This window comes from Acytostelium subglobosum (assembly GCF_000787575.1).
Source record: "Acytostelium subglobosum LB1 DNA, scaffold: scaffold28, whole genome shotgun sequence".
NCBI lineage: Eukaryota > Evosea > Eumycetozoa > Acytosteliales > Acytosteliaceae > Acytostelium > Acytostelium subglobosum.
In genome coordinates, this window is record NW_012236505.1 from 114961 (window position 1) to 129556 (window position 14596).

At 45.6% G+C, this 14596-nt stretch overlaps 4 protein-coding genes across 4 annotated transcripts; 2 read left to right on the forward strand and 2 right to left on the reverse strand.

Moving 5' to 3' along the window:
- Positions 1-169: 169 nt before the first annotated feature.
- On the reverse strand, positions 170-3118 carry SAMD00019534_106200 (hypothetical protein; the record flags this gene model as incomplete). Its single annotated transcript, XM_012894055.1, has 4 exons — positions 170-277; positions 360-2836; positions 2915-3043; positions 3112-3118. 4 exons carry the CDS (start codon positions 3116-3118, stop codon positions 170-172), a joined length of 2721 nt encoding a protein of 906 aa, XP_012749509.1.
- A 3705-nt stretch (positions 3119-6823) lies between these two features.
- Positions 6824-9189, forward strand: SAMD00019534_106210 (hypothetical protein; the record flags this gene model as incomplete). The annotated part of the gene is made up of 2 exons (XM_012894056.1): positions 6824-8203; positions 8281-9189. Coding segments are annotated over 2 exons (2289 nt in total), but the record flags the coding sequence as incomplete, so codon positions are not given.
- A 193-nt stretch (positions 9190-9382) lies between these two features.
- On the reverse strand, positions 9383-10506 carry SAMD00019534_106220 (hypothetical protein; the record flags this gene model as incomplete). Its single annotated transcript, XM_012894057.1, has 4 exons — positions 9383-9450; positions 9532-9885; positions 9962-10041; positions 10184-10506. 4 exons carry the CDS (start codon positions 10504-10506, stop codon positions 9383-9385), a joined length of 825 nt encoding a protein of 274 aa, XP_012749511.1.
- A 1099-nt stretch (positions 10507-11605) lies between these two features.
- SAMD00019534_106230 (hypothetical protein) lies at positions 11606-13788 on the forward strand (the record flags this gene model as incomplete). The annotated part of the gene is made up of 3 exons (XM_012894058.1): positions 11606-11729; positions 11808-12691; positions 12874-13788. 3 exons carry the CDS (start codon positions 11606-11608, stop codon positions 13786-13788), a joined length of 1923 nt encoding a protein of 640 aa, XP_012749512.1.
- Positions 13789-14596: the final 808 nt, after the last annotated feature.

The window sequence follows — 14596 nt, forward strand, 5'->3', positions numbered from 1 at the left end:
GACATCAGATCTTCCAACTCGACAACACAACGATCTATAAAAAAAAAAAAATTATATAAAGTTGTAGAAGTATTCATGTTTTTATTGACAATTGAAGTCCAATTTGCGTGATTGGTCGATGGGGTTGGTCCTTGATGGACCAGTCCTGGTTCTTGGTCCTTGGTCCTACTCATTGAAATTGGTTCAACTGTTCAATTTGCTTATCCTTGGCAATCTTGGATGCCTCCACTGCCCTATAAAATTCCTGTCCAGAACAAGCCTTGGAAACAAATGGATGCTAAATTGATTGATTGATTGATTGATTAAGTGTCAGTTAGTGAGTGATTGGTATAATTCCAAATGATTGTGGATATACATACATTCAATAATTCAGCAGCAGATGGTCTGTTCTCAGTATCCTTCTCAAGACAACGTGACAAGAAGTCGTTGAACTCCTTGGAATAGTTCTCTGCATCTTTGATTGGTGGCAAACCCTGTGTCGTCAGCAGGAAGAGCGCACGGAGTGGTGGGTACTCGAGGTAGGGAGGCTCACCCTCGGCCATCTCACGTGTGAGAATGCCAAGACTCCAGACATCGACCTTGAAGTCGTAGTTGTTGCCCTTGATCAGCTCGGGTGCCATCCAGTAGGGCGTGCCCACGACAGAGTTTCGCTGCTGTCTGTTCTGCGTCAGCTGCGCCGCGTAGCCAAAGTCGGCCAGCTTGATCTGGCCATCGACGCCAATTAAGATATTATCCGATTTGATATCTCTGTGAATGCGGTTGAACTTGTGGATGTACGCCAGGCCCTTGAGCACCTCGTGGCAGACAAAGGCGATCTGCGGCTCGGTCAGCTGCACGTCGCGGTGCTGGTCCAGCACCTCTGTCAGACAGCCGCCGCCCATGAACTCCATGGCCACCCACAGCTCGTCCGCCACGATGTAGCTGTCGACATATTGTACAATGTTGGCGTGGTTCGAGTTCTTCATCATGCCAATCTCGTTGATCACCGTCTTGAGCACCTGCGCCTTGAGTTTCATCTTCTTGATGGCGATCGTCGTGTTGGTGCGCGTGTTGGTCGCCTCAAACACCTCGCCGGCGCCACCCTCGCCAATCTTGTTGATGTTGATGTAGATCTTGCGTGGGTCGTCTAGACTGATCAGCTCGTTGAGCGTGACGGGCGCCTCGTCGGTGAGTGGCGCCTGCATTTGTGAGGGGTTTGGTGCGGGCGCGGACTCGAGGTTGTTGTACTGAGCGTGGAACTTGACCACGTTGAGCACCTCCTCTGGAGCGGCCATGACCTCATTCTCCTGGAAGTTGGACTTGATCAGCACCTCCCACTCCTTGGGAAGGCCCTCAAAGCCTGTGTCGGCGTTAAAGTTGACGTGCACGTCGTGCTTGACGTTGAAGGGGATGCCAACCTTTGGTGAGAGTCTCTTCTTGGAGCTCGACGATGTTGAAGAGGTGGTCGACTTCTTGTTGCTCTGGAACAGCTTGTTGAAGAATGACTCCTTCACCTCTGCCTTGTTGCCTGTGGTGGAGGGTGACGACGAGCCACTGATGTTCACCGATCGCTTCTTGTCCTTGTTGGACATGTTGTCGGCGGGTGCGCTCACAGACTCCTTGCGCGAGGGCGAGCCGGTGGCGGCCAGGTTTGGCTGCGAAGCGCTACCCGAGTTGTTGATGGACGATGGAGTTGTCGAGCCCATGTTGCTGGTCGACGATGAGGTGAGTGGGGTGTTGGACACTGACGACTTGGATGTGCTCTGGGGGTGTGGTGGCGGCGAGGGCAGATGAGCCATCACCGAAAGGTTGCCGCCGCTGTGGGAGCGAGGCATCTTGGACTCCTGGCCAGGTGCGGGCGACATTTCGCCCTCGACCTGGGTGGTGGCCATCGTGTAGCTTCTGTTCCTCTCATTGGGCGTTCCTCCGCTGACCGACGCCGCCTTGTTGTTTGGTGTGGCGTTGGACGAGGAAAGCAGTGACGAGCTGGACTTCTTCTCTGTGCTCACGCGCTTGGACGACGCGGACGATGTCGACAGCGAGGAGAGGGTGGAAGCGCGGGAGTTCTGGATCTCCTCCTCGGCGGCGGCCTCCTCCTCCTCAATCTGGCGCAGTCGCTCAATCTCGCGCTGCTTCCTGCGTTGCTCTTCCTCCTCTTCTTCTTCCTCTTCACGTCGCATGCGCTCCTCCTCCTCGCGGCGTCGTCTGGCCATCTCAGATACTGTACGCTCGTCGTTGACCTCTTCCTCCTCCTCCTTTAGTCGCTCAATCTCGCGCTGTCTCCTCAGCTGCTCCAGGCGTTCCATCTCCTCCTCATCCTCCTCCTCTGGCAGCGAGGCCAATGGGGCTGACGCTGGGGTTGGTGCTGTTGCGGACACAACAGCCACATCGACAGTTGCTGTTGGCTGCTGGTGCTGCTGTTTTCTGCCCTCGGCAACAGATATCTCGTGAATCTGATTGAGTAGGGCGCGGATGGCATCCTCAGACATGTTGCCAAGCAGGCGCTTGACAGCCTTCTCTCTGTTGGCATCCCATGTGGCGTTGGCCTGCAGTTGTCCCTCATTGTCGTTGTTGCTGGCAACATGTACGTCCTCTTGCGCGGGTGGGAGGGAGAACTCCTCTTGTCCACGGTAGTACTGCTCACGCTCCTTCTTCAAGTCACCATTGGTGATTGTTGCGGCGATCGCACCATTATTATCATGTGTGTCCATACTGATCATCTGTGGTGGCACACTTGGATTCGATGCAGAGAATGATTGTGGACGCTTCCTATTCTTTCCATCCTCCTCAGCACTCTTATGATCCGATGTTGGTATCATAGACTTGTTCGATAGTTTAACAGATTGCTTCTTCTTCTCTGTTCATTCATTTGATTGATTGAGTGAGTCAGTGACTGAGTTGACTGGAACGATGGGTCATGTGATCAAGTACTTACTCTTTTCTTCGGCAGCGGATGTATGATCGTTGCTTGCTTGCGCATTGCTGCTGTCCTTTGCCTGCTTGTTCTGCCTGTGAGAGTTGAGGAATTGCTCAAACTTCTGTCTCAGGGTGGAGACATTGTTCGCTAAATGGAGGGCAGTGTCAGGGTGACCAATCAATCAAACAAACAATCAAAGTGATTGGGATACTTACGTGCCATGATGTGGTACCAACTTCTTTGATGATCAAGAGTAAAGAGAAGTGTTGTCTAGTGTTACAGGGCAAAGGATAATAAATATATGTATGTACTCCAAGTTGAATGAGTGATTGAATGATTGAATGATTGGAGTGAGTGATGGGATGGAGGCAGGCACTTGTTGGAAACTGCCTGCAATGGTCAATATGGATTGTTTGTGGATGTGATGGATGGATGGTTGATGCTTGATGCTGATTCTATTCTGTTGCTGCTACTGTTGTTGTTGTTACACACAACAATTGTTGAGATAAAAGGAATGTTAGTAAACAATGTTTGGTAATTGTTTGCTTATCATGGGCAACTTGAAGTAGTGATGGCGGTGCTTGAAATAACAATCAATAACACGAGTTTGTTTGATTGATTGATTGATTGAGTGATATCTGAGATGTGTGTTCTGTGCTTGGCGCGCCAATCCCATCACCAACACAGATCAGTGTAGTTGTTGTGTGTGTGAGTGAGTGTGAGTGTGACAGGAGATGATTGATCAATCAACTATAAATAACTTAATACGAAGATACTGGGGTTACCAATCAACCAATCAATCAATCAATCATGTGATTGTTGTTGATCAACAGTATGACATCTGATTGTTGGTCGGTCGGTCATTCGCATGTAACAAATATAAAGGGGGAGTGTAATTGATCAACTTGATCAGAATGTGGTGGATCGCTTCTACCTCATAAATTTATGCAATGAGTATTATCAGGTGATTATGTTGTTATGTTATGTTGTTGTGTTGTTATTGTTGTTATATTTGTGTTTAGTGCGATGGATGCGATGCGTAGAGTGGATAATAATGGTTATTTAGATCAACATAACACACACTCCCTCCTCCGACATACAGACAAACGGCAGACATGTATGTTGATCATGTTATTGAGGGGGCCAAAGGCATTGGACCCATGGTGCTTGTCTGTCTATCTGTTTGTCTATCTGTATGTCTCTATCGATATTATGACAAAGATCGACAAGATTGATTGGGTGGGTATTGACAAAGTGTAGTCGGTTGTCGTCTTCTTCATTCAACTTCAATCAATCAATCAATCAAACAATTGATTGATACCGACTATTTGATTATTTGACTGAATGTGTTGATTGAATGTATTGATTAATGTGAGTGAGATGGATAAGATATATTACCTTTTGATTGTTAATAATAATAAAAATACAATTAATAATAATAATAATGAGTATATATATATGTGTGTGTGTATTTATAAATATATATAGATAGATTGAATGAGGAGTTATGAATGCTAACCTAACCAACCCTTCATCCTCATCCCAAGTATCTATCTATCGTGAAAAGAAGTTGATTCATTGAAACCTCTTGCAAAGTGCTGAAAAAAAAACAATCAAAGTGGACTTTCGCTTCGGGCTCACTTTTGTAACCCTTTTTCAAACATAACGTTTGGTTCGAACCCAGATTCCAATCTTTTTTGACTGAATGATCAGATTTTTGGCTCCAAAACAAACAACCTGAGAGTAGTTTTTGGATATTTATTATTAAATGAAGATCACTCATTATCTCTATCTATCTCTCTAATTTAAAATAAATACATAATGCTCGATACTCTTAGTTCTTCACTTTTGAAGAAGATAGCATTGATGACATGTAATCCCGCTGATGTACTTTGTTTGATGTTAACATGTACACATACATTTGATTGTTTGAAATCAAGAACAAATGGTATTAGAAATTACATACTACTACAGAATACAACTTATATCTTCAATCGATCAACCTCATCAACCTCATCAACCTCATCAACATCATCAACATCATCAACTTCAGACAAAGATGTAATCAAGCCAAATCAAACTCGAAACATCACGAACAAACAATCATCATCATCCAAATTATATATTCCTCCTGGCGTCGAATTTCTTGATTTCGCCGAGACTTTCAAGGAAAAGATAATTGTACCTGGATCAATTCCAGACTCTGTCATTGATTTAGTGTTGAGGTGTAAGAACCCTAGGTTGGAGCCTGGAATTATTCCCTCTTCAGTCACCAGGTTGGAAATCCAAGATTGGAACGGTCAAATTGTGCCTGGCTCCATCCCGCCATCAGTCACCTCATTGAGTTTGGGCAATCAATTCAATCAACTGATTGCCCCCCGCGCAATCCCCTCATCCGTCAACTCATTGTGGCTGGGTGAAGCATTCAATCAAGTTCTCAAGCCGGACAGCCTTCCCACAGCACTCACATATTTGAACCTTGGCTACTCCTTCAACAAGCCGCTGAAAGTTGGGTGCCTTCCGCCCAGCTTGACATCCCTCTCCCTTGGCAGAATCGAAATGTATCACCATCCCATTCCCCCTGGACTCCTGCCATCATCACTATCGGTGCTGAGTTTCCTTTGCCCGTTTCGACATAAACTTCAACAACCTGGATGCATCCCCTCGTCTGTGACGGATCTAATGCTGGTCAACGACGCTACAGGCACAGTGCCACCAAGACTCATTCCAGATTCCGTTCAGAAATTATTCTTGATATTCATGACCAATTCTGAAGTGCACGCTGATTCAATCCATCTTCCATCATCCATCGTTGATTTGAGATTGACGTATCCAGATGGGGCTGTGGAGTGGATCCCAATACCATCATCCGTCAAAAGTTTGAATTTATCACTCAATGCACAACAATCACTTGGAACCATCCCACAATCAGTGACCAAACTGATACTTAGGGACCTATTCAACGCGCCCATCGCGCCCAACACCATCCCCTCATCGGTGACCAAGTTGAAATTCGATGAATTCTTCAACAAGCCCCTGGAGCCTGGCGCCATCCCATCGTCCGTCACAAATTTGACATTTGGAAAGCGATTCAATCAGTTTTTGACACCAAGCAATGTTCCTGCTTTGCTCAAGGAACTGAAACTTTCGCAATCTAAACGCAATCCTCATCAACATCTCGAGGAATTGATCAACTCCACCGAGATCAAAAAACTCAAGATCATGTCCTATCTGGATACATGTTCAATTCCAGAGTCCACTCACTCATCCACCTCTGCAAAGAAGCTCAAACTTGCCATATTAATTTATGTACCACCAGAGGAGAAATATGATGATGATATTTATGATGATGATGATGATGATGATGATGTCAGAGATCCCGATCAAAAACAATATCAACATGCGCCAACCAACTTTTTGGATCAACATAGGGCATATGACTTATACAGTTATATCAAAATTGCGGATAATGTTAAGTTTGTCTTCAAAGTCTTGGATCATCATTTTTCAATCATTTGCAGACAGTTAGACGATCAAACCATCTTTGTACTCCATATTGAGACTTCACATTTTGGGTTCGCCTCTCTATCTACTCTCCAATATTGTATGAAAGGTATCACTATTAGATAATCAAATAAAATGTGTCAATCATTCTGTGGAACTATCCCAATCAATCAATCGATCAATCGTGGAGCTATTCCAATCAATCAATCAATCAATCAATAATAAATCGGTCCAGTTGTTCCAACAAAAAAATAAGTTCTGGATTTTTATTGAATTTTGAAAGTTCCAACCACATACTCATCACAAAAACGAACGAACGACAAATTTCACACACAAACTGTGTGTCATTAATGATCATCATTACCAATCAAACACTGACTCACAACTGTATACATATAATATATACAAAAATACATATATACAAAGGAAATGGCCTCATTACTTTGTAATAGGATGTTCTCATCAGTGGCCTCTCGTGGCCTCATGAGTGGCGGCAACAGATGCAGTCCATTGATGATGACCACTCAGCAGCAGTTTGGAAGCACAACAACACCAATGTTTGGAAACATTGCATCATGTCTCACAGGCGCAATCAGACCATACTCAACCAATGACATTCAAAAGATGAGGAACATTGGTATCAGCGCGCACATTGACTCGGGCAAGACTACGCTGACCGAACGCATCCTCTACTACACTGGTCGTATCAAGGAGATCCACGACGTCAAGGGCAAGGACGGCATCGGCGCCAAGATGGACTCGATGGAGCTGGAGCGCGAGAAGGGCATCACCATTCAGTCGGCCGCCACCTACTGCAAGTGGGGCGACACACACATCAACATCATCGATACGCCAGGTCACGTCGACTTCACCATCGAGGTGGAGCGCGCGCTGCGTGTGCTCGACGGCGCCGTGCTGGTCATGTGCGGTGTGTCGGGTGTCCAGTCGCAGACAATCACAGTCGATCGCCAGATGCGTCGTTACAACGTGCCTCGCGTCACCTTCATCAACAAGCTGGATCGTGTGGGCGCCAACCCATGGAACGTCATTGACCAGCTGCGCAAGAAGCTCAACCTGAACGCGGCCGCCGTGCAGATCCCCATTGGAGGCGAGATCAACTTGGAGGGAGTGTGCGACTTGCTCACGGGCAAGGCGTACCTGTTCTCGGGCGAGAAGGGCTCAAAGATCACCGAGGTCGAGATCCCCGCGTCCATCGTCGAGCTGTTCAACGAGAAGAAGATCGAGCTCGTCGAGACCGTGGCCAACCAGGACGACCAGCTGGCCGAGTGGATCATCGAGAACGACTTCCCCAACAACATGCCCGACGCCACCGTGCTCGGCGACGCCATCCGTCGCTGCACGATCAACCGCACATTCGTGCCCGTGTTCATGGGCTCGGCCTTCAAGAACATTGGTGTGCAGAAGCTGCTGGACGGTGTGATCAACTTCCTGCCCAACCCCAGCCAGAAGAAGAACATCGCACTCGACCTCTCCAACAATGAGGCCGAGGTCGAGGTCGTGCCCGACAGCAAGAAGCCATTCGTCGGACTGGCCTTCAAGCTGGAGGAGGGTCGTTTCGGCCAGCTGACCTACATGCGTGTCTACCAGGGTGCTCTGAAGCGCGGTGACATGATCAAGAATGTAAACTTAAACAAGGTGATCAAGGTGCCACGTCTCGTCAGAATGCACGCCAACGAGATGGAGGAGGTCCAAGAGGTTGGTGCCGGTGAGATCTGTGCCATGTTTGGTGTTGACTGTTACTCTGGTAACTCATTCACTCATCCAAACCTCAACTATACTTGTGTATGTATGATGGAGCGAGTGTTGGAATAGTTCCATTTACTAATCAATCAATCATTCCAATCAATCAAACAACATAGACATCAATGCACGTTCCAGCACCAGTCATGTCGTTGAGTATTGCACCAAAGGGCAAGGATGGATTGAACAACTTTACAAAGGCTTTGAACAAGTTCCAGAAGGAGGACCCAACATTCAGAGTGCACACCGATCAGGAGAGTGGCCAGATGGTCATCTCTGGTATGGGTGAGCTTCATCTGGACATCTACGTCGAGAGAATGAAGAGAGAGTACAACGTGGAGTGCATTGTCGGCAAGCCCTTGGTGGCCTACCGCGAGACCATCCAGACGCGTGGCGACTACACATACACACACAGGAAGCAGTCTGGAGGTCAGGGCCAGTACGCCAAGATGATTGGCTACATCGAGCCCACCGGCCCAGAGGACCCCAACATGGAGTTTGTCAACGACGTCATTGGTACCGCCATCACACCCAACTTTATCGAAGCCATCAGGAAGGGAGTCAACGAGGCCGCCGTCAACGGTCCGCTGATCGGCCATCCAATCACTGGCGTGCGTTTCGTCGTCACGGACGGTGCCACCCATCCCGTCGATTCCTCAGAGCTGGCGTTCAGAATCTGCGCTGTCAACTCGTTCAAGGAGGGCTTCAAGGTGGCCGAGCCAATGATCCTCGAGCCCATCATGAAGGTCGAGGTGCTCACACCAATCGAGTTCCAGGGCACAGTTATTGGAGGCATCAACCGTCGCAAGGGTGCCATCTTCAACACTGGCGCACAGGGCGAGAACATCACAATCGAGTGCGAGGTGCCACTGAACAACATGTTTGGCTACTCGACCGAGCTGCGTTCATGCACACAGGGCAAGGGTGAGTTCACAATGGAGTATGCCAAGCACAGTCCAGTCACCAGAGAGCAGTTCAACACTCTCTGTGAAGAGTACCAGAAGAAGAGAGCCGAAGAGAGGAAGTAAACTGTCACTACAATGTATTAGTGTCTCGCTTTTTTGAAATGATCGATTGATTGGATATGGATTGGTTCCAGCTAGTGTTCTTCTCTTTAGTCAGGTTTTATTGTTAGTTGGGGAGGATGATCATCCATCCCATCAATGAGCGAGGCGAGTGGCAATGAGGCTGGACTTGGAAAGGTGTTACTACAATACTGATTTACATGAACAGGACAAGGGCAATCAATGACACAATGAGCATTGGTGCAGCCTGGATGAATGAGGAACCTATGAATGAATGGGGGAAGTATGGATGGTTAGAACTAATGTGCCATGCGCACTGCCACTCAATCAATCAATCAAACATACTTGAGTTCAAGATTCCATAGGTGTAGGAAGTGGAGAAACCTAGTTGGTTGGTGACAACGACAGAGATACCTGTTGGTGTCTTGGGGTTGAGACCATTGAAGGTGGCAAGGTTGACGTTGTTGCCTTGGTCGATGATGGTGGGGTTGGCGACTGGGGTTGGAGACAGCTGTCTAACACCACAGGCAGAGAATGGGAAGGCACCCTTTGGCAACTTGCCATCAAACATGTAGATGGCATAGGTGTCGTTGGGGCTACCAGTGGAGGTGAACTTGACAGTGGCGGACTTTCCACCATTAGACAAACTCAACTCGATCTTACCACTGTTGCCTGGAGTTGGGAACTTGTTGTAGATATCTGTGTTCATCGTTCGTTCATTCGGTTAGTCTCTGTTGTTGTCGCTGTTCCAGTTCTTGTTGTTATAACTACTCACCTTCATTAGAAGCGGCGATCATGAATTGGAAAGAGATTGGTCTGTCTGCGTAAGACTCATTGGCTTGAACCAGAGACGATCTGTTTGATTGATTGATAACATGATAATGTTAGTGTATACTCCCAATCAATCAATCAATCAATCAATCAATCAATCAATCAATCAATCAATCAATCAATCAATCAATCAATCAATCAGATATCTAGATCTACATCTACATACACATAACCTGGATTGGTATTTGGGAACTGGAAACTGCTGCCAAGAGTGTTTGGATCCCAATAGTCAGCTCTGTCGTTGGCGGATGGGGTTGGGACGCGGTTGACACCGACAAAGAGATTGACAGCACCAAAGCATGGCACCAAAAGTCCAAAGAATGCAGGTGGCGACGATTCGAGCAACAATGTCATGTTATCACCAACATTTGGAGCTGTAAAGTTAAACTGTTGGAGTTGGCCAAATGTGATCTTTGTCTGAGCTGATACTATTGTTGTAGTTGTTGCAATTGTTGCAACCAACAATGCGATAATGATTGATCTATTCATTATATATTATTATTGATATAGTAATTATTTGTTTATAGTGATATGATGTATATATATATTAGATGAACGAAGCATGAAATCACATGTCATAGACCAAGTGTCAAACAAACAACAGGATTGTTGTTGTTCTCACAATTAGAAAGATTTGGATTTATTGTGTGTTTGTGCAGGAAGGATGGATCACCCAACTTGGGTCTTTCAACACCCACCCCCTCTAATGTCTTTCATTCTTTGAAACGAGCTTGTGCCAAAAGAAGGTTGTTCCCTCCACTTCATTCAGATCATATTATGTCAGTTACAACTATTGTTATTATACAAATAACTTATAATATATATATTGACAATTTATAACAACAACAACAAAGATGTGATTAATTAATTAATTAAGTGTTGAATGGATAATCCATTCATTGACAATCTCCGATTCAATTCATCAACTTTGTAATTGAACACGTTGCACCGATCGATCATCAAGAATCATCGGACTCGGGTCTATCAATGAGTTACATGATAATATCTTATCCACAGAATACCAATCCCGATGTGATTGTGGTGATGATCCGAGTTGTAAAAGAAGAAGACTGTCATCGGGGCTGTCTTCAGCCCCCCCCTTACGATGGATAACGAATCAAACACACACAGATGCAACAACAACACACAAGACACTGAATGAAAGTCAAACTTGATGCCGGAATCAGCGGAACAACACCCCAGAACATGCTATTAGACCATGATGTCAAACCAGAGTTTTGAATTTTGGTTTCCAAGACTGCGAAAAGCGCACATTTATCTTTACACAATTGTAATAGCGTCAACACCCCCAAGTGGTCGAGGCAGGCCTTCATTATATACGTTGGTATCCATCCGACCGATCATTCGTATGACACCACCATCAGACCAGTCTAACCAACCAACAAATTAATCAAACAGTGTACCACATTCCTCATCACATCAATGCCGGTAGTGTGCATGTCCATGCTTGGTACTGTACCTACCCTTATTTATATATTTTATATTAGATCTGTTTAAGTTATTATTATTATTATCTTTAATATCTATATATATATATATATATATATATATATTTTATTATACAACAATGGTAAATAGAAATGTTATAATTACAATCGCAGTGGTTGTCACACTGATTGTCGTGGCAATCATTGTCATCCCAACTGCTGTAGTACTATCCCGCAAAAATAATGATGAGCCAGGTCCAAATGGTAAGTTCACTATCATCATATTAATCATCACTTTACATTGATTGATTGATTGATTGACACTTTATTATATACTTTTAGGACCTGCCTACACCATCAAGACCTTGAGATTCGCTCAAACTCATGTGATACCTGCACAAGGCCTCAATTGGAAGACCAGAAACAATCAGACTACCGAACTCCATTTAGTTGGTGAACGTGATACTTTGGTGTTGGTCGAGTTTGAGGATGTCATTGAGCCAACTTACAGACCACGTCTCCAAGTTTGGTTGCCAACTGCCAACAATCAATCAATTGTTGAGCTGGCCACAACCATCGACATGAACCTGCCCATAGAGTTGCCGCCAACAGAGTCCAACGGTACCATGTATGGCGCCAACAACACATACAGTGTGCGCCTTCCCGCCAAGTACGTCCTGCCACGCATGCAAGTCACCTTCAAGAACAACCATCACAACTCCACCGAGCCAGTTGCACCCATCGTCGGCTTTAGTTCATCGGCCTTCCTCTACGTGTTGCCATTCTACTTGTTTGGCGCCGATGACAACAACTCTGTGCCCTTTGATCGCGTCAAGGTTGAGCGTCCCGCCGTAGTCCCATTCATCTACCAACAGTGGCCCGTGTCCAAGCTCTCGGTGGTCAATCACGGCCTCGGCAAGATGGTATTCAAGACTCTGGTCCAACATGAGACTGGATATGATGCCAGAGTACTCGAGGACAAGGATGAGATTGTGTTGCATGATGGATTCAAGTTGATGGGCATCGTGCTCAATATCATCTCTGGTATCTTTGCTGCCAATGGTGATGCAGGTCAGAACAAATTGATCTGGTCGCCCTTGATGGCACTCAACAATCAATCAAAGTTCTCTGATGCCGGTGGTGGTCTTGGAGGAGGCAAGAGAGGCACTGGAAGCGTGAGTGATGGTGTAATGATCCACGAGATTGGCCATGCCCAAGGTCTTCCAGTAAGTACTATTTCACATTCAATCATTTCATCACTTCCTGGAACTATTCCATCCATCACTCATTTCACTCAATCACTCAATCACTCTATCACATCGCTCATCACATCACTCAATCACACACCCTGGAACTATTCCGTCATAATCACTCCGATCACTAACTCTTGATAATCAATCATCTATAGCATGCTGGTGAATGGTACGATAATGGTGGATACCCTTACGTTAATGGAAGTTTGATTGGCTCTGCCTGGGGCTTCAACATGGACACCAATGAGTTCCTCACAAACCTCATCCCCACCAACTCTTCCGGTTACAAGAACTGCAACACTAGCAAGGTTATGCTTAATAACAAATGTGTGAAGCAGGATCCAATGCAGAGTGGCAGTGGCACCCAGGCCAAGGGCTACCCCTACGCCATGTTTGCCGACTTCAACGTTGGCAAGATCCAGAACTTCTTTGAGGGAGATACCGTCGTCACCAAGGATGGTGCCCACTCAATCAGTGCGCTCAAGACATTTGTTCCCGAGACCAAGTCCTACATCCAGTGGGACAGCATCGATCTCAAGAACGTGCCATTCAACATCACCAACTCGACCAACGGCATGAACGGAATGGACGCTGGCATGCCCGTCATCTACGATGTACCAGTCTACACCGTGTTCATCCAGTACATCAACGCGCCAACATCGGCGTGCAAGGACTGCAGCATCATCTACCCGTTGGTCAAGTGGACCGGCAACCTGCTGCGCCACATCGACCCGACCGACCCAGCTCAGATCGCCCAGATCCCCATCGACAAGGGACCTCTGGCATGGTATTGCCAGGGCTCTGGCTGCGACTTCACACTGCGCGTGACATACACCGACAACTCAAAGTATGTAAAGTTGTTGCAGGAGGGTGTTCGCAAGTATTACGATGGAGATGGTCCTGTGAACCCTGCCTGTCTGGACCCCAAGGACTCGGCAAGCACCTTCCTCTTTGTTGAGAACATCCCCGCCAACAAGGACGCTCGTCTCGTCGAGTTGTTGTGGACTCCATACGGATACAACACAACCACACAAGCCAATGCCAAGGTATTGGTATCTAAATCATTCTAAAATATAATAAATTAATTTATTATTATTATTATCATTTTCCGTCCTATCTTCTTTTGTTCGTTTGTTTTTGTTGTGTTGGATTGATCATAAATCTGAACGACATGCCCCACTGCAATCGATCAATTGGGGAAAGTGTGGTGAGCCGATGGTCCTTGTGAACACGATGCCATCACTACTAACCTTGGATACCATCACAAAAATGTCGTATATTCCGCGGGGTTTAGACTTATTCAAAGCCATTTAACAAATATCTTCCCTTACAAGTCAGATCACACCGACATACAATGTCCAGGGACAAGTAAGTACATCATTAGGTATCATTTCCACTTTTATATATTTCACATTATTACTTAATCAAAAAATAATAATGGTAAAGAAGCAGAGTATAATAATTATTATTACAATTATAGTAGTTGTGTTGATAGTTGTTGCTGTAGTTGTTCCAACAACAATAGTTTTGATTAACAAAAATGATGACAAAGACCAATCAGATTCATCATCAACTGAGATCAACAACAACAGCTCTATAACAACTAGTCCAACAACTTCGTCAACAACTTCAACAACCTCAACTACCTCAATCACTTCAACTACTTCAACTACCTCAACTGGTTCATCCACAACCTCCACTTCCTCTACAACTTTAACATCAACAACAGGTGATCCAACACCAACACCAACTCAAACTTTGACACCTAAACCTGATCCAAGTTTGTTAACATATATTCTGTATTTTAATTATAATTCCAATTTACTAATATTCAATCCTTTGGGATATTCAAACAGAAGCATATTCTATCAAGACAAT